Source organism: Vipera ursinii (genome assembly GCF_947247035.1).
Source record: "Vipera ursinii genome assembly, chromosome: 1".
Taxonomy (NCBI): Eukaryota; Metazoa; Chordata; class Lepidosauria; order Squamata; family Viperidae; genus Vipera; species Vipera ursinii.
In genome coordinates this window covers 170,118,350-170,144,215 of record NC_139512.1, presented here as the reverse complement: position 1 = coordinate 170,144,215, position 25,866 = coordinate 170,118,350, and the positions used below count along the sequence as shown (strand labels likewise).

Here is a 25,866-nt window from a genome sequence, read left to right as displayed (position 1 = left end):
ATTCATACCTGACTGGCCTAGTGCTTTTCCCTACTTTCTTTAATTTAAGCCTAAACTTTGCAACAAGAAGCTCATGGTCTAAGCCACAGTCAGCTCCTGGTCTTGTTTTTACTGACTGTATAGAGCTTCTCCATCTTTGGCTGCAGAGCATATAGTCAATCTGATTTCTGTGTTGACCGTCTGGTGATGTCCATGTGTAAAGCCGTCTCTTGGGTTGTTGGAAAAGAGTGTTTGCTATCACCATCGTATTCTCTTGACAAAATTCTATCAGCCTGTGCCCTGCTTCATTTTGTACTCCAAGGCCAAACTTGCCTGTTATTCCGGTTATCTTTTGGCTTCCTACTTTAGCATTCCAATCCCCCATGATGATAAGGACATCATTTTTTGGTGTTAGTTCTATAAGGTGCTGTAGGGCTTCATAGAACCGGTCAATTTCATCCTCTATAGCACCGGTGGTTGGGGCATAGACTTGGACTACTGTGATATTGAATGGTTTGCCTTGAATTCGAACTGAGATCATTCTGTCATTTTGAGGATTGTATCCCAGTATTATTTTTCCTACTCTTTTATTGACTATGAAGGCTACTCCATTTCTTCTGAGGGATTCTTGCCCGCAGTAGTATACCTGATGAATATATACCTGAATTAAATTCACCCTTTCCTGTCCATTTTAGTTTGCTGATACCTAAGATGTCGATGTTTAGTCTTGTCATCTCTTGTTTGACCACGTCCAGCTTTCCTTGATTCATGGATCTTACATTCCAGGTTCCTATGGAGAAAGAATCTTTACAGCATCGGACTTTCCTTTCACCACCAGACATATCCACAGCTGAGCGTCCTTTCGGCTTTGGCCCAGTCGCTTCATTCTTTCTGGCGCTACTAGTACTAGCCCTCTGCTCTTCCCCAGTAGCATATTGGACGCCTTCCAACCTGAGGGGCTCATCTTAGCGTCATATCGTTTTGCCTTTTGGTACTGTCCATAGGGTTTTCATGGCAAAGATACTGGAGTGGTTTTCCATTTCCTTCTCCAGTGGATCACGTTTTGTCAGAACTCTCTGCTATGACCTTTCCATCTTGGGTGGCCCTGCACGGCATAGCTCATAGCTTCATTGAATTACGCAAGCCCCTTCGCCACGACAAGGCAGTAATCCATGAAGGGGAAAAATCACAGTACTTCTTCTTAATTTATTATTGGTGTCGTTTATTTTTGAGTGAAAGTCCTTTCTTCTATTGTAAACTGATGCATTTTATTTTATTTTATTTTTACCTGAGTTATTTTTTTATCTTTTCAGGTGTGTGTGCAACATTGACTGTTCACAAACCAACTTCAATCCTCTGTGTGCTTCCGATGGAAGGTCTTACGATAATGCGTGTCAGATCAAAGAGGCATCGTGTCAGAAACAGGAGAAAATTGAAGTCATGTCTTTGGGCCGATGTCAAGGTAATGCTCCTAGCAAAATTCAGTTGGAAGATAGCGCTCCGTTTTTATTCTGTTGCGTTTAAGAGAAAGAGAACTGGGACAGAGGGAGCTGGCATGAATTATTGCAGTATTAGACATTCCTTATGTTTTCCATAGATTTTCAGGCTAGGAACAGGTGTGACAATAATGTTCTTTTTATTGTGGCTCACAGCCAAGGGTAGAGTTATTCCGCATCTTTACATTCAGTTGAAACAGAAGATAAACAACTGGATTGCTGGAGTCTTTGTATGTTAACCTAGATTTTTGACAGTACGTATGCTATACCCAAACAGTGTAAGAAGCAAAGGCAGGAGATGTACCAGACTTTTAAAAATAAATTGAAGTCTACATGCTGGGTCAACAGCATATATTGAGCTGACTTTAAAATATTCCATGAACACAGAAACACACACGTGTGGATTTACAAGCCTTTGCAGAAAGAAAGATCCCTTTGACAATACTGAGAGGTGATAAGCTCTAGGGCAGTGGTCCCCAACCGTTCTGGTAACAGTGACCGGTTTTGAAAGAAAAATTATCTTCCACGAACCAGGGGAGGATGGTTTCATGCGCACACTACATCCCGTGCCTGCGCAGGTGAAGCTTCGCTTGCTTGCCCAGCACTTTCGCGGCCTGGTTCCTAACAGCCCAGGGACCAGTATAGGTCCACAGCCTGGGGATTGGGGAACCCTGTCCTAGTGAGATTGGAAATGTAGTCTATTAGCAGTTGTGGTGGTTGCAGTTCTCCTCCTGTTCCCACTGCCTCCCTTGAAAGTGCCCTGTATCATCTCAGGGTTTCAATCTGCCTTCCAGATGTTTTGAGCTACAACCCTTATCATTGGCCTTGGTGGCTGGAGAGAATAAGAATCTGGAGAGCACCAAATTAGGGAAGGTGGCTACAAATTGTGGGAGATGAAATACTTTGATTCCAAGTGGGAATGTAGGGGACACAACTTTGTTTCTCTAAGATTCTAAAAAAAAAAAAACTTCCATTTTTTTCTGACAAATTTGTACCTCTGAAAATATCTACGTAGCTCCGCTTTCCCTCATTCCCCCTTATGTTGTCACAGAAAAGCTCCATTTTGGTTGTTTGTCATTGTTAAAGAAAAACCTGAAAGGAACTTCTGAATCAAGGCCCTAATCCAAGGTTCTGTCAGGTGATATCTGTACGTATACAAAGCTTCCATTAACAGTTGGCAGTAGCTGATCGTAACAGACCCCAGTTCCAAGTAGAGCAGGGTCAGACCAAGATTTAGCTTCTCTGCCTTAATTTGGAATTGTACTACAACATATGGAGAACATAAAGTTTTCTATTCTTGCATAGAACGTGTTCAAGTCCAAAGTGGATTCTGGCAACCAGACATTAACTGCACATATGTTCTGGGTACGGATGAGATCCAGCCATAGATCTGTGAATAGAGTGCAAGGAAACATTCAACTAGCCAAAAAATACCCTCAAAGACACACAGCGTGCCTTCATTATCATAGCTCTGTTCAGGCACACAATACTCACCCAAGAAAATTTAAAAAATATGTGAGGGACATTGGACTACGAGCAATATCTGCTATGCAGGAGCGCCCTGCCTCTTCAGTCCCTGACCTCTCCAGAATATTCTGAGAGATCTGAAAGGGCTTTTGATATGTCTTCACTCCAGTAGGAATAGAATCCTGACTGACAAATTCCACTGTTTTACCTACCAAGATCAGAAGCTGGAAGGTTTGGGTTTTTTTTCTTTGCAGTATGTATAGTTACATCTCCTTGGAATCCAGATGGATTCTTTGTGGCTTCATGAACACAATGCTGTAGTTTTCCTGTTAACAGAATGAATTTGTTTGCCCTTCCAAGTGGCTGAAATAGATACTGCCCTGAAGAATGTCAAAGCTGGAAAATCTCCTGGTTTCGATGGAGTAATGCCTGAATTTATCATCCACTCTGGGCCTCGCACAAGAGAATGGCTGGCAAAATTCTACACAGATATCCTAACTTCCAGTAAGCTCCCTCCAGAATTTAAGAGAACCAAGGTAATTGGCATATTAAAACCTGGAAAAGAAAGCAACAAGCCAGAAAACTCTTGCCCCATTGCTCTGTTAAGTGTTTGTTATAAACTACTTGAAAGGTTGATACTTAACAGAATTGGACAGAAAATTAACGAACAAATACCGATTGAACAGGCTGGGTTTAGATCTTATCGGAGCTGTGCCGATCAAGTCCTTAGTCTTACTAGCCACATTGAAACCAGCTATCAGAATAAATTGAAAACATCTGTTGTATTTGTGGATCTCACAGCAGCATACGTTACAGTGTGGAGGGATGGTCTATTAAGCAAATTCCTCCACGCTGTCCCTTGTAGGACCATGGGTCACCTAATAAATAACATGCTCTCAGCAAGGACCTTTCAAGTCATCATGGGCGATAAAATTAGTAAGCAAAGACATCTGAATAATGGACTCCCTCAGGGCTCTGTATTGGCCCCATCCTTATTCAACTTATATATTTCCGATATACCACCCACGCTATCAACAAAGTTCTCTTACGCTGATGACTTGGCATTAGCATATAGCCACAAGGACATCAAAGTTACAGAAGGTGTACTTACAGCCGACCTTACAACTCTGAGCACATACTTCCACCAATGAAGGCTAATCCCAAGCGTAAGTAAGACAGTCACATCATGTTTCCACCTTAATAATAAACTGGCAAAAAGAGAACTCAGTGTATACCTAAATAACAAATTGCTCCCATATGAGGCAACTCCAAAATATCTGGGGGTCACCTTAGACAGGACCCTGTCTTTTAAAAAACATATTCAGAATATGGCTGCCAAGGTTAACAGCAGAAACAACATTCTGCAAAAACTATGCGGAACAACTTGGGGTGCTTCAGCTCCAACTCTTCAATGCGCAGCCCTTGGGCTTTGCTACTCTGTAGCGGAATACTGCACACCTGTATGGATAAACAGCTCACATACAAGACTTGTTGATGTTCAACTCAACCATACGATGAGATTAATTACTGGGTACATAAAATCTACACCTATTCACTGGCTACCAGTTCTTAGCCACATACTTCCCCCGCTCTTAGGACGACAAGAAGCTCTCATTCGGGAGTATAGTAAGATCCTGCTAAACTCCTCTCTACCCATTCATGCCTATACCTCTGATCTCTTAAGATGTCGATTAAAGTCAAGAAATCCACCACTCCTCACAGCGCTTAAGCTGCTAGCCGAACATCAGAGCACTATACAAAAGTGGATGGAAGCATGGAGTAGCTATACCTCCCAAGATATTTCTGAGCATATTAATCCTAATAGTATACCTCCAGGATTTAATCTACCCCGACACATACGGGTGACATACAATAGAATTAGAACGACTCATGGGGTGTGTGCCGATTCTCTGTATAAATGGGGAAAGACACCTTCAACACAATGTGATTGCGGCGCTCCCCGACAGTCTATCCAACATATAGTGAGGGAATGCACTAATAGAAGATACCCAGGAGATTTTAAGGACTTCCTCTGCATAACAACGGCAGCTACTGACTGGATCTCCAAACTCGACATTAAACTCTGAAATGTTATTTCTGTTTTCCTCTTAGGTTTTATAATTGCTTCTTTTTTTAAAAAAATTGTTTTAACTGTTCTAACTTGTAAATATGAAGTGCTTTTAATTCTGTGTGTGACCAGCCAAACACTAAATAAATAAATAAATGTTTGCCATTTCTGCCTTCAGAGAAGCATTTTTGATAACCTTAAAATCTTCTCTATAAATACCAACTGTGCAACTGTGCTGGGCTTCCAAGATCAGGCAAAACCAGGCATTTCTATGCCTTGGTCAAGCACAAATGGTTCATCAATTTGATTTCCTGCTCTCCAATGGAACAGAGATCCTATAAGTAAATAATTTGTTCTGACTACTGAATTTCATTTTTCCCCCAGTATGTAATAGAATGATGTGTAACAGAAAAAAGATTCTTTCCAGGGTTTCAATATAGCCCATGCATGTCTGTTCAAAAAATAAGACTGACAGAGTACAGACTAGTTTTAATCATTTCATACATGACTGCTGTTTCTCATTTCTCCTCCTTGCATAATCTACTCTGGATTTTTAATTCTAGAGGGAAACAGCTGACTTTCTCAAATATAATAACTTCTCTTAAGCTCTCTTAATTGAATAAAACAGTTCATTTGGAATTTCTGTCAGATTTTGTTTAGTTGGAAGGTTCATTTATTGCCAAGAACTTCTGATTTGTTCAACTATATTTAAAAAATGAAAAGAAAAGAAAGGTGTTCATAATTTACATATTGTTTACTCATTTATTTATACTTTTTAAAATTAGCTGAATGACTGGGGAAAATCCACAAATATAGCCTGACTATATAAATGGTAAAGGGACGTGGTGGCTCAGTGGGTTAGGACGCTGAGCCTGTTGATCAGAAGGTCGGCAGTTTGGCGGGTCAAATCCCGAGTGCCGCGTAACAGAGTGAGCACCTGTTACTCGTCCCAGCTTCTGCCAACCTAGCAGTTCGAAAGCACGTAAAAATGCAAGTAGAAAAATAGGGACCACTATGGTGGGAAGGTAACAGCGTTCCGTGCGCCTTTGGCGTCTAGTCATGCCGGCCACATGACCACGGAGACATCCTCGGACAAGCGTTGGCTCTTCGGCTTTGAAACGGAGATGAGCATCGGCCCCTAGAGTTGGAAACGACTAGCACGCATGTGCGGGGGAACCTTTAACTTTACCTTTACTTATATAAATGGTAAGTGACGCGGTGGCTCAGCGGGTTAGGACACTGAGCTTGTCAATCAGATGGTCGGCGGTTTGGCGGGTCGAATCCCGAGTGCCACGTAACAGAGTGAGCACCTGTTACTCATCCCAACTTATGCCAACCTAGCAGTTCAAAAGCACGTAAAAATGCAAGTAGAAAAATAGGGACCACTACAGTGGGAAGATAACAGCGTTCCGTGCACCTTTGGCGTCTAGTCATGCCGGCCACATGACACGGAGACGTCCTTGGACAAGCGCTGGCTCTTCGGCTTTGAAACAGAGATGAGCACTGGCCCCTAGAGTTGGAAACAACTAGCACGCATGTGCGGGGGAACCTTTACCTTTACCTATATAAATGGTTCATAATAATGCTTTACTTCCACAGTTTTTGATAGAGGTGTATTATTAAATGTTTATATGATTCTTTTGAGCTATTCTTGTATAGTCATTATAATTTACAAAATATCCATAATTTTGTAAATGTAATATAATATGCATACAATACAAATTGTCATCAGAAATTCAAGCCTCTTGTATTAACTATTGGTTTTTTTCTTCTAATAAACATTCAATCAGTTATGTCCATCAAGACTTCCATTCAAATGCAAGTAAAAGCCACATTCCTCACAGCAATTGGGAAACTATCCATAATTATGTAGTTGAGCTCCCTCAGATATTAAGTACAATCCCCATAGCTTTCATGAAACTGTTCAGATAATATAGATTGAGAACTAAATAAGTCAAAATATTCCTGTTCCAACCAAGAGAAATCTAACCCCTGAGGCATTTCAAATTTAAATCCTTTACAGTTTATCTGAGGTGGTACAAAATGTGACAATGGCCACTAAATTGATAACATTAAAAGGGATTAGATAAATTAATGAAGGACTATCAAGGATTATTGGTCTTGAAAGCTCAATATGACTTTGACTTGTATTATTTCCTGCTGCAAGAAAATTCTATCTCTGTCACCTGTATGTGAGTATCTTATCTGGGTGGCTATGAAGAGAAACAGAAGGATGAACTAGGGAGAATCTTGGCCTAATCCTGTAAACTCTTGTGTACTTTTGTATAAGCTTTGGTAAAATGATTGCGTTGGCTTTAGAAGGAAAGCAACCAAAGCCTTCTTACATTTCATCACTGGTATAAAGCTAAACTGTGAATCACAGCTATGATTTTAAAATGCAAGAGAACCATTTACCCTAGCAAGGGATTTGATGTCAGTTTGCAACCAAAGTAAACAAATGCAATGTCTTTCAGATAACACAACTGCCACTACAAAGTTAGAAGATGGACATTATGCAAGAACAGATTATGCGGGTAAGTAGTCCCACCAAAGGTAGACATGGTTTTTGAAAAGCAAGGGGAAAGTATATTTGAAAAAATGAAGTCATAAATGAAGTCTTCTTTCTTTTCCCATGAGGAAAAAATAGGATTATCCTCAATAGGAATTCAAGCTTAAGAATGAATTGGAGCAGTTACTATAACTACAGATAAAAACCCTTCTCATTTTTCCATTCCCTCCCTCTAAAATTAATTGAGGAGATTGAGAAAGCAGATACTCCTCAAAAAGCATGAAGACTTTACTTGGCTGCATAATATTTCCGTATTTTCAAATTTCATCTACTCATCACAAAGTGTTATTAAAATGAAGGAGTAAAATGGATTGAGAAGAAATGTAAAACTGGCTTGTTTTGCCCCTGTTGGAATTTAAATCTTGCAAACCAATCCGGGAGTTCGTATTCTACCCAGCACCGGATGTGTTATACTTTTGCCCTTTGTTCCAAGAATTGACATGTATTTTATTTTATTTTGCTTTCATATACAAGAATATCTAGCTCTCATTATAGTCTTCTTCTAACATTTAATCTGTGGAGGGCTGATGCTGAGAGAGCTTGGTTGAAAGAGACTCAATTGCTTTTAAATCTGGATCTTTCATGGGCTTTGGTTTTTATGAGCCATTATGGTCGTTATGTGTTATCAATGGATTTGCCTTTTAGATGAAAGAGAATGTAATGAAAGCAGATGCAATATGTTTCTTAGGCTAAAATACGTTAGCCTTCAGGATAATTGTTCCCTTCCTTCAGGATTCTCCCAGATACATTTGTCTTAAGCTTATGATGTTTAAATCAATATAATGCAGTTCAAATACTTCATGATCAGGATAGCTCCCCTGCCAGATAAATACAGCAATTTAACAAAAGGTTAAAATAAATGAATCAGTTGATGTTACTGCTTTTAAGATTGACACACCTTTTCATCTTTAATGAGTGAAATCTCCCCACACCCCATTTCTGCTACTGCCAGCCTTCCGAGGCATTCACATTAATCATGGTGGCATCCACTTTGTTTAAATTTCAATTTTTAAAAATTCAAAATGTCACGAAGCTGGAACCAATAATTTCTTACAGCTCATTTCGAGCTATTCTTTGGTTCTAACCAGGATAAATATTGCACCATACTTATACTTGGATGCAAAGTTAATTAGGTATTTTAGAACAGGTTTTTTTAAAAAAAAATGATAAATGTTTTTAATTTATTTGGAAACACCAACAAAATAATAACCTCAGCTCTTGCTTAATATAGCAGTTTGGAATATAATATATGTGTAAATGTTATTTAAGGTTTTATCAAACGTTTGATGAGGTGGCACCTTCAGTTTATTTTTATTTTTCAAATCTGCTTTACTAGGAGTCTTTAAAGGTTTGTGTAAATTTTAACAGCTTGATTTAAGGTTTGAGAATAGGAGTGCCAGGAGTGTAATCATTTTAAAAATAAGGCAAGAAAGATATTTTTCTTTCTACTTGCAATTTTCTTTGAGATGAGTAAAAAAGATTTTAATGAAGGAACCAGTTTTTTGAGTGCTTGGCTTATGGCCTTGTTACACTAAATAAGAAATGGTGAAGCATCTTTTATTTATTAAGATTTTACTATCCTTACTTGACAGCAAAACGTTCCTCGCTTCCCTGCAATGGATAATGTGAATTAAGAATAAGATACGCCGGTACATACATAGTGAAACTTGTTAAAAACTGTTTTCTCATTTTGAAATATCTTTGCCTTATGAACACCTGATGCTCTCTATATGTTAAGGAACCAAATTCATGGAGAGCAATTATTGTAGCCTACCCCTAATCTGTTGGCTTCCAAATATGTTAGGACTAAAGGGGCTTGCTGAGAATTCCGGGACTTATAGTCTAAAGACGTTTTGGACCATAGGTTAGGAAGACTGCATTATAATATCAATAGTCTTGATCCCTTGAAAGAGAAATTCCATAGCTTTTATAAGGGGCATTGCCAAAGTGAAGCTCTGAAAAATGGTATATCCTTACCAGTGAGTCATTTTGTCTGACCACGACGCAGCACATGCAATTCTGTTAAATGTTATGCATGATCTTGTGGTACTCAAAAGACATTCTAGATTGGCTTTGCAAAACAATAAGGTTTTGACATGGATGTGGCCATAACTGCTTTGCAGAGATGTCCAAAACATTTTCACATCACCCTCTGCCAATACCCAAACATTCCATTCCAACTTCAGGTGTCCCAATGTTAAAATGGGCGCTTTTGATTTTATCAGACTTTATTCGACCTGAGGTCAGAACAGCCCATTTCAGACACAAAGGTTTTTGGTCAGGATTCAGGATTCCTGAATCAAAAAAGGTTAGTCCCAAATGTTTTGCAGACCTCTAGTTCTTTGTTCATTCACTTGGAACTGAGTGATGTATGGGGTGGGCGAGAATGGCTTTTCATCTTTATATAGCTTCAGCTGCATCAGCTTCTCCAGGTGAAAGAGAAACGTGTTATGGCTTCAACCCAAGCACATTTTCACCACCTCTCTTCCACTCCACCTCCTTTTCTTTGTTTATAGCCATGGGAAAACGAAAAAAGATCCAAATCAAGCACACATCTGGAAAAGGAACCAATGTGGCTACAAAGTGATCTTCACCCTCTGAGAACAAGCAGAGGCAGCCCTGAAGTAATGGGGTGGCAGAGGGAGTGAGGTTGGGAAAGGAGAGCCAACGTTTTAAAGCAGCCTAGTTTTTCCAAAGGGAAGAGAGAATGAATTAGTGTCCTGGTAGACTTGAAATAGCAAGGGGAAATATAAGTCAAGAGGATAACTTGTCAGCAGATCCCTTCGCTCTGCTTTTGCTGGCATCAGCAGAAGACAACTCCACCAGCAGTGCCCTGTATAAAGTTAGGTAAGGCAGAACTGAAAGTTCTTCTACAAGAACTTATTTTGTTCAACAATTCTGAAAAAGAACTATACATATGTAGTCACACGCAAATACTCACACATTGTAGTTAGAAAATTAGATTTCCCAAGCTTTAGCAATAGGGAAATTGGTCAGATAAGCTGACCAAGCTTTAAAAATACAGCTATTATGGAATTTATAAAAACTTTCAGGAAAATTAATGTGTGATGACTGAGTGGGAATGATTTTTTAAAAACTTGTTATTGCTGAGTTGTCAAATGTGTTAGGTTCATAAACATTAGGATATTGCAGAAATCCATTCTCTATTTTCAATCCATTGGTCTTCTCATGGTCAATGGGTTGGATCATTTTGGACATTATGCTGTAACTGAGCTCAGCACTTATGTGAATCGAAAGAGACTCAACCACTCACACCACCTAAATGAGAAATACAACTAAAAAAATGATTAGCTTTAATGTTATTACTTTAAACCATCCAGACTCATGACCTTGGTTTTTAAACTGTACAAACTCATACACCACCGATTCCTTCATGGGTTGTTGTTGTTGTTTTTTTAAAAAAAAACACCATATGTTTCAACAAACCCCAGTACTGTATATGAAAGGCCTTAAACTTTAGCTAAGTTTTTAAAAAATCAAATTTGTGTAGTCTTCTAGAGCATGATGTTTCTCTTTGTTTGTGAATCAGCAAATTATAGCATGGTGTTAGATCCCAAACAAACTAATTACCAGTAAATGAGAAAGTTATAGTACAGGTAGTACTCAACTTACAATCACAATTGAACTCAGAACTTACCTTGCTAAGCGAGAAATTTGTTAAGTGAGTTTTCTCCCATTTTATGACTTTTGTTGCTGTATTTGTTAAGTGAATCCCTGCAGGTGTTAAATTAGTTGCATGGTTGTTAAATGAATCTGGCTTCCCCATGTTCAATTCCAACCAGTAATGTTTGTAGCAGTATGTGGATCAAGAACTACCAGAAGTACAGGCAGGATTTCGAAGAGGCAGAGGAACTAGAGATCAAATTGCCAACATATGCTGGATCATGGAAAAAGCTAGGGAGTTCCAGAAAAACATCTACTTCTGCTTCATTGACTATGCTAAAGCCTTTGATTGTGTGGATCATAACAAACTGTGGCAAGTTCTTAAAAGAGATGGGTGTACCAGACCATCTTATTTGTCTGTTGAGAAACCTATATGTGGGCCAAGAAGCAACAGTGAGAACTGGACACGGAACCAATGATTGGTTCAAAATTGGGAAAGGAGCCCGGCAAGGCTGTATACTGTCACCCTGCCTGTTTAACTTATATGCAGAGCACATCATGAGAAAGGCAGGGCTAGATGAATCAAAAGTTGGAATTAAGATTGCCGGAACAAATATCAACAACCTAAGATATGCAGATGATACCACTCTAATGGCAGAAAGTGAAGAGGAACTAAAGAGCCTCTTCTTGCGGGTGAAGAAAGAGAGTGCAAAACTTGGGTTGAAACTTAACATTAAGAAAACCAAGATCATGGCATCCGGCCCTCTCAATTCCTGGCAAATAGATGGGGAAGAAATGGAGGTAGTGACAGATTTTATTTTCCTGGGCTCCAAGATCACCGCAGATGGAGACTGTAGCCAAGAAATTAAAAGACGCTTGCTCCTTGGGAGGAAAGCCATGGCAAATCTAGACAGCACACTAAAAAGCAGAGACATCACCCTGTCAACAAAAGTGCGTATAGTCAAGGCTATGGTCTTCCCAGTTGCAATGTATGACAGTGAAAGTTGGACCATAAAGAAGGCTGAGCGCCAAAGAATTGAGGCCTTTGAACTGTGGTGCTGGAGAAGACTCCTGCGAGTCCCTTGGACTGCAAGGCGATCAAACCGGTCAGTCCTAGAGGAGATCAACCCTGACTGCTCTTTAGAAGGCCAGATCCTGAAGCTAAAACTCAAATACTTTGGCCACCTAATGAGAAGGAAGGACTCACTGGAGAAGAGCCTAATGCTGGGAAAGGTTGAGGGCAATAGAAGAAGGGGACGACAGAGAATGAGGTGGCTGGATGGAGTCACTGAAGCATTAGGTGTGAGCTTAAATGGACTCCAGAAGATAGTAGAGGACAGGAAGGCCTGGAGGAACGTTGTCCATAGGGTCACGATGGGCCGGACATGACTTCTCAGCTAACAACAACAACGTTTGTAGAAGTGTATTCAGTGAACCATAAGAAAAGTTTTGGTAGGTTGTATGCAAGCACTGGGCTTCAGATTATTCTTCAACATTTAGTTTATACAGTAATTACAGAGATCACTGTTAACTTTGTGCAAATTTTTACATAAGAATAACTTGGTAACTACAATAGATTCTCCTTGCAAGATATTTTGCCTTTATATAAGCATCCCTTATAAAGGAAGTAAAAACACATATTCCTATCCAGGAGAAATCATCAGAATTATATATCAGAGGATTCTATTTGTGTATTGAAATCGGCCTAGAGGATCAGCTGTTTTATGTATTTTTATGCATTCTTTTGTCAAGACTTCATAAAGATTTGAAATACCCAAATAAGTAGTGGATATACAAGTTTGGTATAAATATTGAGTATTCCTTCTTTGTTTATTTTTCCATAGTGTTAAGATTCTTATGAAGAAATAGTAATTGTCACATCTTAGAGAAATCTGGCTGCAGCTTCATTGATCGCTAGGGAGAAGCAATAATCCTCTTGAAATTGAAGTTTGGGTAGATGTTTGGACGAGCCAAAATCAGATTTCAATTGTACTATTATGTAATACAAGGTCTTCCTTGTTCCTCACGTCTAAACTTTTACCTTCAAAGTACAGTAATGATTCAATAAAATAGCCAACTACCCAACAACTGCCACCTGGTACTAATCCAGAGATCTCTGAAGCATATATATATATATATGAGATGTTCTGTCATTGCATAACACTTCCAAAAAGTATTAACATCTCCAGCCTTTTCCAAAGCAGCCATTAGCCATGATTCCAGCAAACAAGGAAAAAAAAGAGGTGGGGTAGAGAAGTCCTTGAAGCACATTAGTACAATTGCATGCACAAATCACCAATAAATCTGAAAAATCGCCCACTCAAGAACTTGCCATTATTTAGGAGTTCTAATCTCCAATTCTAACCTCCACTGTGCTTCTAATTACAAAGCTGTGGAATCTGTGACTCTCTAGATGATACGGACTTCAGCTCCACTGCTTCTCACAATTAGTTCTGTTGGCTGGAGCTGCTTGGAGCTGTAGATAAGCAACATCTGGAGGGTCATTTTTTTTCTCAACTCTCCTTTATGAAGCGGTCTCCTGAAAGTTGGAGGCATTTATTTTGAAAGCATCTAGAACATTTCTTCCAAACTATAAGTTAAGTAGCAACAAAATTCAAGTTCATTATAAGTTCATGCATACACACACACACACACACACACACACACAGAGAGAGAGAGAGAGAGAGAGAGAGAGAGGTATAGGTATGTAGGTCTTGGCGTATTCTGGTCTTTTCCCGTGTAGGATTGAGGGTGTCTTGGCGACATTTTGACGAGGTCCCACTTGTCATCAAGCATGAAACCGAAGACACCAGCCTGAAGATGACGAGTGGGACCTCGTCGAAATGTCGTCAAGACATATCAGTCTCCCTTTAATTCTTTGTTAGCAATCCAAAAAAATTTACACACACAAACACACACACACACACACGTGTGTGTGTGTGTGTGTGTGTGTGTGTGTGTGTGTGTGTGTTGGGTCTACCAATATAAAGCAGTCTGTTCTACGTTTTTGCTCCAGGGGGGCAGACGTCACTGTAAATTCAAAATTATGTGACTGACAAAGAGTTAAAGGGAGACTAGTATAGCTATTTCAAGCTCCTTAGCTCTCATCCTGAAGTGCTGTCTTGACAATATTTAGAGATTATTTTACAGATTCATGTCTGCAGTCTTCGGCCCAGTGGGTTTTAATGGGGCCCTACTTGTGGTCATTCATGCCCTGCTCACCTCCCAGTTGGACTATTGCAATGTGTTCTATATAGGGCTGGCCCTGAAAAGTATTTGGAATACTTCAGCTGATGCAAAATGCAATTATGTGTGTTTCTGGTAGAGTGTACGTTACCCCTCTGCTATGCAACCTACATTAGTTACCAGCTTGTTTGTGGGTTCAGTTCAAGGGGCTGGTGTTGATCTTTAAAGCACTACATGGCATGGGACCTGGTTATTTGAGAGACCATTTCCTGATTTTCTCTGCCCATCCCACCAGATCCAACAGAATGGGTAAAGTATGGGTTCCTTCGTCTAGGGCAAGGGTAGGCAACCTTGGCTCTTTTATGACTCGTGGACTTCAACTCCCAGAATTCCGGAGCCAGCCATGCTGGCTCAGGAATTCTAGGAGTTGAAGTCCACGAGTCATAAAAGAGCCAAGGTTGCCTACCCCTGGTCTACGGAGCTACATTTGGTGGGCCCTAAGTGGGTGAACCTTATCTACTGTAGCTCCTTCATTATGGAATCTTCCTCCATCCCCCAGAGATGAAGTCAGCCTCACCGTTGCTGAGCTTTCTAAGGTGCCTCAAGATATAGGTCAAGGGACCCCAAGGTACGAGTGAACGTGTGAGTTGGCTTCATTATGATTAACACCCCTCTATTATTCCCTTTTCTTGTTTTTAGTTCTGCTTTTATCATGGTTAATCTCTTCTAATAATCATTATATAATGGTTTTAGGTAATTACTGTTATTGTATGCTGCCTAGAGTCCCTCTCTGTGAGATAGGCAGCCATTTAAATTTTGTTAATAATAAATAAATAATGCCTCTTACCTTATTGATAACAATGTGAACAAATAGCATTTTCTATTCAGTAGACTCTTGGAAACACTGGGTTAAGTTTACGTACAAGAATTGTATAAAGATGTTCAAAGCCGAGGGTTGGGGTGCTAGTTCATTAGCTGTTGCCCCACCAACTCGTCCTTCTGCTTTTTCCTTCTTTAACTGAGTCTGCTGAACTCAGAGTTTCATAGCAGACTAAAGCAGATGGGAATGATGTCCTCTGAAAAATACAAAATATATGACTGAGACCACACTGGGCTAGATCTACAAGTATTGTAACAGTTTTGTTTTAAGAGGGCTTCAGAGGAATGGGTTTCCACTCAAGCTTTAGTTGAAAAATTCAAAAATGTTATCACATTGTGTTAGACAGTTCCCATTTAAAAAATTGCAAGGAAGAGCCTACCCTGTTTATAAAATTGCCATCAATTCTATACTGTAAACACATAGGGAAAGCTTGTGTTCTGTGCCAATGACCAACATTTTGTGAGGGTTTCTTTTAAGTTCACATATAATTCTTCCATTCATTAATTTAGACCCTTCTTTACATCCATCTAGCTCATTCCACTTATGTAGAGACCTGATTATGTAGCGAATGAGCAGGGCTCAATTTGTTCGCCATGACATTGCTGGAAACACTTATTTCTGCAAATACATTGATCTCAATGAAAAATAAACAAGGGGAAATGCAGGTTCCAGCTTGTAGCCCTGTTATTGGTATGAGCAGCATAATAAATAAATTGCCGGCTTGAGCTGCTACATTGTCGCCAGTCTCCCAGAAAAATGCAAGTCTTAGAAATAAATTAAAATGTCAAACCTGTTCATGGTTTGGGGCAATGAGGTGGAGGCAGTGGTGGGATTCAAATGCGTGAACAACCGGTTCTCTGTGTGGATGCTGCTATTCTGGGCCTGGGCAACAAAAAAAAAATGTAGCTACCAGTTCTGCTGAACTGGTGCGAACTGGCTGAATCCCACCACTGGGATTCAGGAGAAATTTAGCAATATATGTTTTTCTCTTTTGGGATTTACATTAGGAAAGGTTCATTAAAACAGCTTGTGATAAACTGTGGTTCAGAGTTTTACATATACATACATACAAACACATACACACACATATATATACACAAATGCACACAAAACACACAGTAGATATATTCATGCATACACACACACACACACACACACACACACACACACACACATTCCTCTACTAGTAGTGTGCTTTATTTGTTTTCCTATAATACCACATAGCCAGTCATCTGTGACATTATGTTATGTTAGCAGCAGACGGCTATGAAGAAACACAGAAATTGTATTTGCAGTGCGAATAAAGGTTTTGTAGAGAAAAACCCTGAGCTGGCATAAACCAATTCGGCACTTTTATGCCCCAGTTCATAAATATATCATGCATCATTTATATTTCTTTCTGCTTATTTGAAATTCAGATATCCCTGTCCCAGAGTAAATTAGAGGCTTTTTAATGCTCAGTAATCCCTTTCTTAGTCCCTTTACCAATGCTCAGAATAGTGTCTCTGCCAGACTCAATAGGATAAATTAGCTTAAATAAGATGCCATCTTCATTATAAAATAAATTTGGAAAAAAGAGAGAGAGAGAGAATTTGCCTTTTACACAGGCCACGTAATCCCACAGGGTTTAATTATGTGTGCTGGTGTTTTTCCTACATTTTAAAGCAAGCTTTTCAAAATAAATAAATAATCTTTGTATCATGGGATTGCTGTAACTAAAGAGAAATACCATAAAAAGAAACTAATTCTAATTAGAAGTAGATTTTTTTTCCACTTTCCATTTCATTTCTTTTTAATCATTTGATTTTATTTTGCCTTTCACCTGCTTTCTGATTTTATACAGAGAATTCTTATAATTTATTTTGGACATAGCACAGGTACCACATGTTCCCCCATCTTTCTTCCATTTGTAGAAATCCCTCTCTAATCCTCACCCTTAAGTTAAGAAGCACAACTGGTCCTGATACTGATTTTTTTTTTTAATGTTGCTACACCGAATGGCATCACGTATTTTTAGTTGCCAAATAACGGGGCATTGATTTCGTTTATATAAGAACTGGAGATAGTTCTAGAGAATAGAGAAAGAAGACTCGTATTTCCCCATTTAATATTTGTTCAGCTTGCTGTACATAAGGGGTGGGCAGCTTGGAGTCTTCCAAATGATGCTGAAATATCAATCGGAGAAGCTCCAGCCAGCCAGCCAACCAGCCAGCCAGCCAGCGATGATGAATCCTGGGTGTTTCAGTGCAAATCTCACTAGAGAGTCCACATTACTGGACCTGGCTGTCTATCATCCTCCCTGTTCACATGACATGACACGACACCTGTATGGATTCAGCAGTGCTGAAATGCATTCCAATACCTTTGAGAACTTTGCACCACGTGGGAAAACACAGAATATTGATGGGGTGGGAAAGGAGGAGATGAGTTGTGATGGAAAAGATACCTCAGTTTCACAGTCTTCTTCAACACCACACACAGTGTTGTCCCTCTTTTTTTTCCCCCTCTAAAAATCCATGGGCCCTGAAATAGCATGGGGAAAGAAAAGAAGAGTTGTTACTTCATTGTTGTACACAACCCAAAGTCACTGTCCGTGAGATAGATGGTTATCCAAATTGTACTAGTTAATAAATAATTAAAAACTGGTCTAATTTACCTGAAATCGTAAAAGCAAATATATGATGTAATATGCCCCTGCAGAAGCAGTGGGGGAGACTTTTGACAACACAGAACTTTCCCAGAGAGAGACCAGGATTTAAAAACTGCACAGGACCGAACTAAATGGAGGAGGGGGGAAGAGGTTCAGGGTAGCCACAATGAAGAATTTCTGAGGATATATCTAGTACAGACTTGGGCATGTTACGCCCCCCCCGCCCCCCAGCGCACATCCAGCCCTTTCACGGTCTCTGTCTGGCCCACATGAGGTCAATTGGAAATTAGAAATTAAATATAAATAAGATTACACCATGCACACAGTTGAGTTCAGCCTATTAGTTTGGTCCTCCACAACAAGTCACAGTTTCTCATGTGGTCACTTGGGAAAATCAATTGCCCACCCCTGATCTAATAAGTTGTAGCTTGAGTTTGGCAAGATTCTCTCTCATTAGATTTAAGCTGATAAAGGATCAAACTCGATTGGATCTTGTTGTCATGTCTCTGGGCTTAGGTCTAATAAATATCACAGTGGCTTTTTATGCTGGCCATTATCTTTATATAGAAGTTATGATTTGGGTCAGATTTTCATGACCCAGAGCTGTGCAATTACAGTTCCCATTTTAAGAATACATCTAGATCAGATCTCCAATGTGCCTATTTCCTTCTGATTATTATTGGTAAATTACACCATATTTTTGAAGTCGGCTTAAATGGAAAGTTACCATGGCTTGCCCTATATATTTCTGGTCTTATTTATTTTAATCACAACCTTGGCTTGGGATGTAAGCAGTGACTGTAGTGCTTATTCTAAAGACAACATGGCTCTGCAAATTTTTCACATTTTTTATTTTGCATGAAATATACAGGTAGTCTTTGACTTAAGACCAGTCAGCTAGTGACCAATCAAAATTGTAATGGACTTCCATAAGGATATTTATGACCCAGTTCCAAAGTACTGATGGCCAACATCACCACAGTCACATGTCATCATTTCAAGCTCTAAGCAACTGGCCCATATTTACGGTCCTTCCCAGCATCCCTCAGTCATGTGACCACATTTTATGGCATTTTTGCTGAAAACTGGCAATTACTTAATTTAATTTAATTTAATTTATTGAATTTGTATACCGCCCTTCTCCCAAAGGACTCAGGGCGGTGAACAGGGCAATACATATCAAAAACAAGATACAAAAATTAAAAATGATTAAACAAATGCCCATGAATAAGTTAAAACACATTAAAAGTAGGTTAAAACACATTAATAAAACCCAACCCCATCCCATCAGGCCAGGCCAGCTTGTTCGAAAAGGTAGGTTTTGAGATCGCGCCGGAAGGAGCGGAGGTCAGGCGCCATCCGGAGCTCGACCGGAAGATGGTTCCATAAATCCGGCGCGCCCACAGAGAACGCCCTCCCCCTGGGGGCCACCAGTCGACATTCTTTGACCGGTGGCACCCTGAGGAGGCCCTCTCTGTGGGAGCGTACTGGGCGGAGGGAAGTTGACGCTGGCCGCAGGTGCTCCCCAAGGTATTCCGGACCCATACCATGTAGGGCTTTGTAGGTCATTACCAACACCTTGAAAACTTCTGGTTCTCATCAAAACTAACTCATAGCAAATAATTGTTTCACTTAACAACTGCAACATTTGCTTTACAGCTTTGGCATTCACTTAATGACTGATGCAAAAATGGCTGTAAAATTGAGTTAGTCGTGTGTGTGTGTGTGTGTGTGTGTGAGAGAGAGAGAGAGAGAGAGAGAGAGAGAGAGAGAGAGAGAGAGAGAGAGAGAGACCCATTTTCCAGTTGTCAGGCTTTACAACTATAATGGGCAGGCTCCAAGATTGTGCATGACTATCCAGCTTGTGCATGAATTATGTGTGTCATTAATAGTTACTTGGGTTAGAACAGGGATGTCAAACTGCCAGCTCACGAGCCGGATTCATCATAGTGAAACTGCGCTCACCCCATTGCCAGCAATGGGAAAAAAGTTGTGATACCTCGCAACATGTCACGTGACGTTGTGTTTCACTAGAGGGCAATGTTTTTTTGACCCATGGCTCCTTATACAAATTGACCCTTAATCCTCTAAAATCTACCAGACCTGTAACCTGTCAGGTAAGGGATGTGTATTCTCTTTTATAGAGAGAAAGGAGCCTAAACAATTGCCAGAGGAGAATCATCCATTTAAAGGGGCTACTTGAATGAAGGGCAGTCCATTCGAAGACTCAAAATCTTAACACAGCTGAGCAAGAACCTGATGTTGCTTAGTAACGGTGAATATCTGGGCAGCAGTCCTACGGTCCCAGCTGGACTCAGCTGTACTATGGCATAACGTGCTATAATTACACTATGGTCATGATTTCTGCATAAAAGACACAGAATTGGTCATAATACTTTAGTCCCTGAAACAAAAATGCCTCCATTGGCCTAAGCAAGCCTAATAACCTTAGAAATGTTGTGTATCACAAATGCATGATAACATGTTGACCGTGGATAGTGAAAACTAGCTTTACATCTCTGATCAGTCAAATCCTTTGTTGACTGGCTTGAGGTACATGTCCAAGTATTTAGAGCAGGAAAGGTCCATCCGAAGCACCTCTGCAAAAGGGCAGGTTGAAAACCCTGTTAACAGGTTCTCTGAATAGAACAGGCTGTAGCCTAAATGTTCCATGATCAGTGACAGCTTATTTCTAAAAGTTATCAGCTGACTAAATTAGAACGTAGACCTATTGTGACAAGTTTTATCAGCTCTTGTCAGTATTACATAAAGAGGAAGACATGTTTCTGACTTGATTTAAAAAAGAGAGAGAGAGAAGAAGAAGAAGAAAAAAATCCCGTAAGTCTTTTAATCTTTTTCTTTTACATTATCAGAAATTTAAAGCTATGTGTGTTATTCATCAAAAACACCACTTCCCAAGAGTATTTCCATTTACAGTTCCACTTAATAATAGAAGTGTGGGTCTCTTGAGTTAAGATGAGGGTAGATTAAATAAGAATCAAGGAAATTAAGCCAAATCTGCAGCCAAAGGCTGAAGATGAAGCTGTTTGAGGAAACCACAGCATTATTTTGCTTTATAAAATTATCATCTTTGTGCATTTTAACTGAGGGTTGTGGAAAGGTCTCTCAAAGATTCATCTTCCTAAAATAAACCCCTTCTGTAAGACAAGTTATTATAGTAATTGTTTCCACTTTCCATTTTCTATCCTTGTTTCCTCTCTTTTCATAGCCTTGGTCACAAGGCAAAAATATCACCTCATTCAATTTACTATTAATAGGAGTCTCAATCACAGGTTTCCTCAGGCTGATGCCTGACAACAGTGTTGGAACTACAGTTTTCAGAATTCCTAATCAAGAATTATTACACTAGCTGGGGATTATAAGAGTTTATGTCACAATACTCCTGGAAGTTATCTGGAAACACTGTTCATTATAAAGTCCTAACTACTTTTACTACTCTGAATGCTAAAGTTTCACAATTGGTCTCTCTGCTTTCCTGTGAGCAAATAGAGGTAGTCCTCAACTTAATGACTATTAGTTTAATAACAATTCACGGTTACAACGGCTATGGAAAAAGTTCTTTATGACCTTTACTCTTAACAACCATTTCACATATATTGGTAAAGTTAGATTTGCTAGATGAGCCATGGTGGCACAGTGGTTAGAGTGCAGTATTGCAGGCTAACTTTGCCCATAGCCAGGAGTTCGATCCTGACTGGCTCAAGGTTGACTCAGCCTTCCATCCTTCCAAGGTTGGTAAAATGAGGAACTAGATTGTTGGGAGCAATATGCCGACATTGGTAAACTGCTCAGAGAGTGCTATAAAGACTATGGAGTGGTATAAAAGTCTAAATGCTATTGCTATTTGTTTAATGACCAAGTGATTCACTTAATGACTGCAGAGACTTGTTTTATGTCTGTGGTAAAATGGTTGTAAAATTGGATCTCATCATGTAAGTTTCTACAAAGTAAGGTTCTACATTTAGGCAAGAAAAACCAAATGCACAGGTATATTATAGCTGGTACCTTGCTCAATAGTAGCAACTATGAGAGGGATCTTGGAGTCCTAGTGGACAATCATTTAAATATAACCTGCAGAGTGTTGCAGCTGCCAAAAAAGCCAACACAGTGCTAGGCTGCATGAACAGAGGGATAGTATAGGTTATAGGGTTTCCTGCCTGAGCAGGAAGGGGTTTGGACTAGAAGACCTCCAAGGTCCCTTCCAACTTTATTATTATTAACTCTCAGTGCAAATTCTAGCTGGGCACATCTGTTCATAACTCATATTTTCTTACATTTAAGATCCATTTTATTTACAGGTAATCCTTGACTTACATCCATTTATTTAGAGAGCTTTTTACGTAAACAACAGCATTGAAAAAAAGTGACATCAGTCTTCATACTTATAACATCCCCACAGTCACATGATCAAAATTTGGGCACTTGGCAGCCATGTCTTTATGATGTCTTTATAATGGTTGCAACATGCTGGGGTTATGTGATTGCCATTTGTGACCTAACCCAGCAAGCAAAGTTAATAGGGTAAGTCAGATTGCCTTAACAAGTACTTGATTCTCTTAACAACAGCAATGATTTGCTTGGCAAATCTGGCAACAAAGGTCGCAAAATCAGATGTGACTCACTTAACAAGTGCCTTGCTTAGCAATGGTAACTCTGGTCCAAATTGTAGTTATAAGTTGAGAACTATCTGTATGCTTACCCTCACTCTTTCAAACACTTTATGGTGTGTTCATTTACTATCACCATATATATATGTACTCCCCTGGATACTTCTCTGAAAGTATGGGTTTAGGGAGGAAATAGTAACAGCTCCACTTTGGTACTTATTTCATTTTCTTTGTAAACACAGAGAACAACTCGGTTTTGTAGCAGATACACTTTCTGCTCACTGCTGATTGATACTGGCAATGTCGCCCAGGAAAATGTGAGCTACTACTTCTAACGAGATGACACAATCAATCAAACAAATGCAGATTTCAAAAGCTAACAAAGGAAGGTTACAGGAATTCTGCTTAATGCTCTCATTAAGACCTATGAACCAAACCTGAATTGTTGCTAACTGTAGACATCCTAACAGGATAGAACACTATATGACATGAAGGCCATGGAGACTTCAGAAATTTACCACTTTTTAAGCAGCACATAGATCAGTTTTCTACTCGAAGTGAAGACTTGGGGGGAAATACAACATTTTGACTGACATGCATGCAGAAGTGCTAGAGGGATAATTTTGCTCCTGAGCAAAAGCAGTTCATTCAACAGCCTGGGTTCTGCATGATTGAAAGCAGTGCAATTCCAGAATTGTACCCAAAACTATAAGCTATAGACAAAACCCCATAGGAGCACCTGGTAAAACACATTATCTCAGATGTCAAAGAAAATTGGCACAAAAATGTAGAGTTGAGAATGAATGGACAGGTTGTACAGCAAAGACTATGAAATGAGGTCCTTCGGAAAAACCTGTGAAGGTGAGTGAAGAAGCTTTCCTTGAACCTTTAAAACAGCTGCATCCTTTGTAAGGCTTGCACCACTGCTTCAAAAGCTGTTTGCATATACATATGGGCTGCAGCTGCTCTGCATATACAGGATAAAAATCAAGACGTTAATCTACAGTCTGCATTTGTGCCTTTGTCAACTTCAACTCCTCCCCCCACAAGTTACTTTTCAATTAAATTTGGCCATGACCATAGATCTCTAATCCAAATCTCAAACTGGTTTAGTTGAAGTATTAGTGCCTTTGGTTTATGAATATCGTCTTCAAAATTGTTTTAGATTCCGCTCTGTAAACCTTTCTCAGCACCCTGTTCTATTACAAAAGGAGGTAAACTGACAATGTTATTCTGAGTATTCCATTTTTACTGTCCTATTTGTTCGGTGTGCTTTTTCAAGAGGTTAAATTCTTAGCAACGTGAGCACTGCTTGGAAACAGTAGTAATTAGGAGGGAAACAATATGTTTTATGTGTATGCCTGGAGCTGAGAAGATAATCTTCTAGAGTTCTGGTTTCTTACTTCAGTTATGCCATATTTAAAATTGTTAAAACAATCCACAGGAGCAAGAAATGAATAGAGTAATGGATGATCATATTTTAAATACCACCCCCCCTTTTGAAATCACTGTCTTATCTGAAGTGAGGAAGACTGGCAAAGAAAGAAAAGCAGAGGGGGTGGGTTGGGGGACATGTTCATAACCTCTGTCATCTTCTTGGAATTGGAAAATCATTGATGTGTCACTTTCGTAATAACAATTCAAAATGTTCAAGATTAAATTAAACATTTTTTTTAAAAAAAATCACACTTAAGGCCAAAGGTATAATGGAACAAGTTACTCAGAACATGTGAGGCAAATCTACGGATTTATATACTGTATATTTACTAATGCAAGGAGCATTGACTATGTTAGTGAGTACCTTAGGCGGCATTGTCAATCTATGGACTCTTAAGTTTACTTTTTAAAATCGGTGATGACTTCCTGCATAGATTTATTATAAGCTTGTAGCCAAAGAATTGGTTGGTTGTTCAAATATGGGAAACTGAGTCCTCACTGTTGCCATCCACCACTTCTTGGCCTTTATTGTACCTGCAGGGTTGTCATTTCATCATGCTGCAGTGATTTCTGACTGTTATGTGGTTGTTCAAGGCATAAAACCTCTATCCAAAAATCGTACCCAGAATTGTGTTTGCCAGCAGACATTATTACTTTTATTGCTAGGCACTGTGTTTCCCATCTACAGAAAATAGTTTTAGAATAATGCACAAAACAATGTGAAAAACAACATCCATACAAGGGCAGGGATGTCAGGGAAAAACACACTGGAAATCATGAAAATAACCCTAGGCAGAAATCAGAATATTGGACCAATGCAAATATGTAGTTATTATTTCAATTGTTTAACACAGAAACAAAAATCAGGGTACAAAATTTGAAGATACAAAACAAACAAGGCTGTATCTTCTTTATTCACATTTGTGTTCCACATAATACTTGCCTTATGATCATAATTGGGGCCTGAATTTAGGGTGCTTGTAAGTTGAGAATAATAATGATAACAGTAATAACAACAACATCATCATCAACAACAACAACAACAATAATAATAATAATAATAATAATAATAATAATAATAATAATAATAATAATAATAGAGTTGGAAGGGACCTTGGAGGTCATCTAGTCCAACCCCCTACCATTTCAGACAAATGGCTGTCCAGTCTCTTCTTAAAAACCTCCAGTGTTGGAGCATTCATAGTTTCTGGAGGCAGGTTGTTCCACTGGTTAATTGTTCTAACTGTCAGGAAATTTCTCCTTAGTTCTAGGTTGCTGCTCTCCTTGCTTGCTTAGTTTCCATCGGTTGCTTCTTGTCCTGCCTTCAGGTGCTTTGGAGTTGTTTGGGGTAATGGCAATTTCATCCTTCCCATTCCATTCCTTGCAAAACAACTAATAAATGCAGTTACCTTTTCAAAATCCCATAAACTGGATTATCAGAGAGTCTAGTGCCTAGCTTGTAGAACAGGGATCACCAGTACACGGACCAGCACTGGTCTGCGGCCCACCAGAAACTGAACCACGCAAATGAGCGAAGCCCCATTCACACAAGCAACGTGCAAAGCCACGCCTCTTCCGGTCCATGAAAAATACCTCTCTCCACAGAACCGGTCCCTGGCATTCAAAAGGTTTGGGGCCATGTTGTAGAAAACCCAGTTCTTTCATTACAGTTATATATCAAGCATCCATTTGGTGGAGATGGATGCTTCCTTATCCAAGGATAGAACAATTAACAACTGCTTACTTAAAACATAGTTCTGAGCTGGGTAAATTATGAAATTATACTGTGGATGTATACAAGTGTAGAATGTATGCCATAACTTAAGTGACATGGTTTCCACCAACAGATCTCTGCAGTGAAAAGCTTTCTAGTAATCTATTG

At 39.4% G+C, this 25,866-nt stretch overlaps 1 protein-coding gene across 1 annotated transcript in view; it reads left to right on the top strand.

Moving 5' to 3' along the window:
• Positions 1-25,866, top strand: part of TMEFF2 (transmembrane protein with EGF like and two follistatin like domains 2) — a 262,531-nt gene that overhangs the window by 200,900 nt on the left and 35,765 nt on the right. The window contains exons 6-7 of the mRNA XM_083366571.1: positions 1,293-1,441; positions 7,485-7,544. Of these exons, the coding sequence (XP_083222697.1) occupies positions 1,293-1,441; positions 7,485-7,544 (209 nt within the window). The remainder of the gene's footprint in view (positions 1-1,292; positions 1,442-7,484; positions 7,545-25,866) is intronic.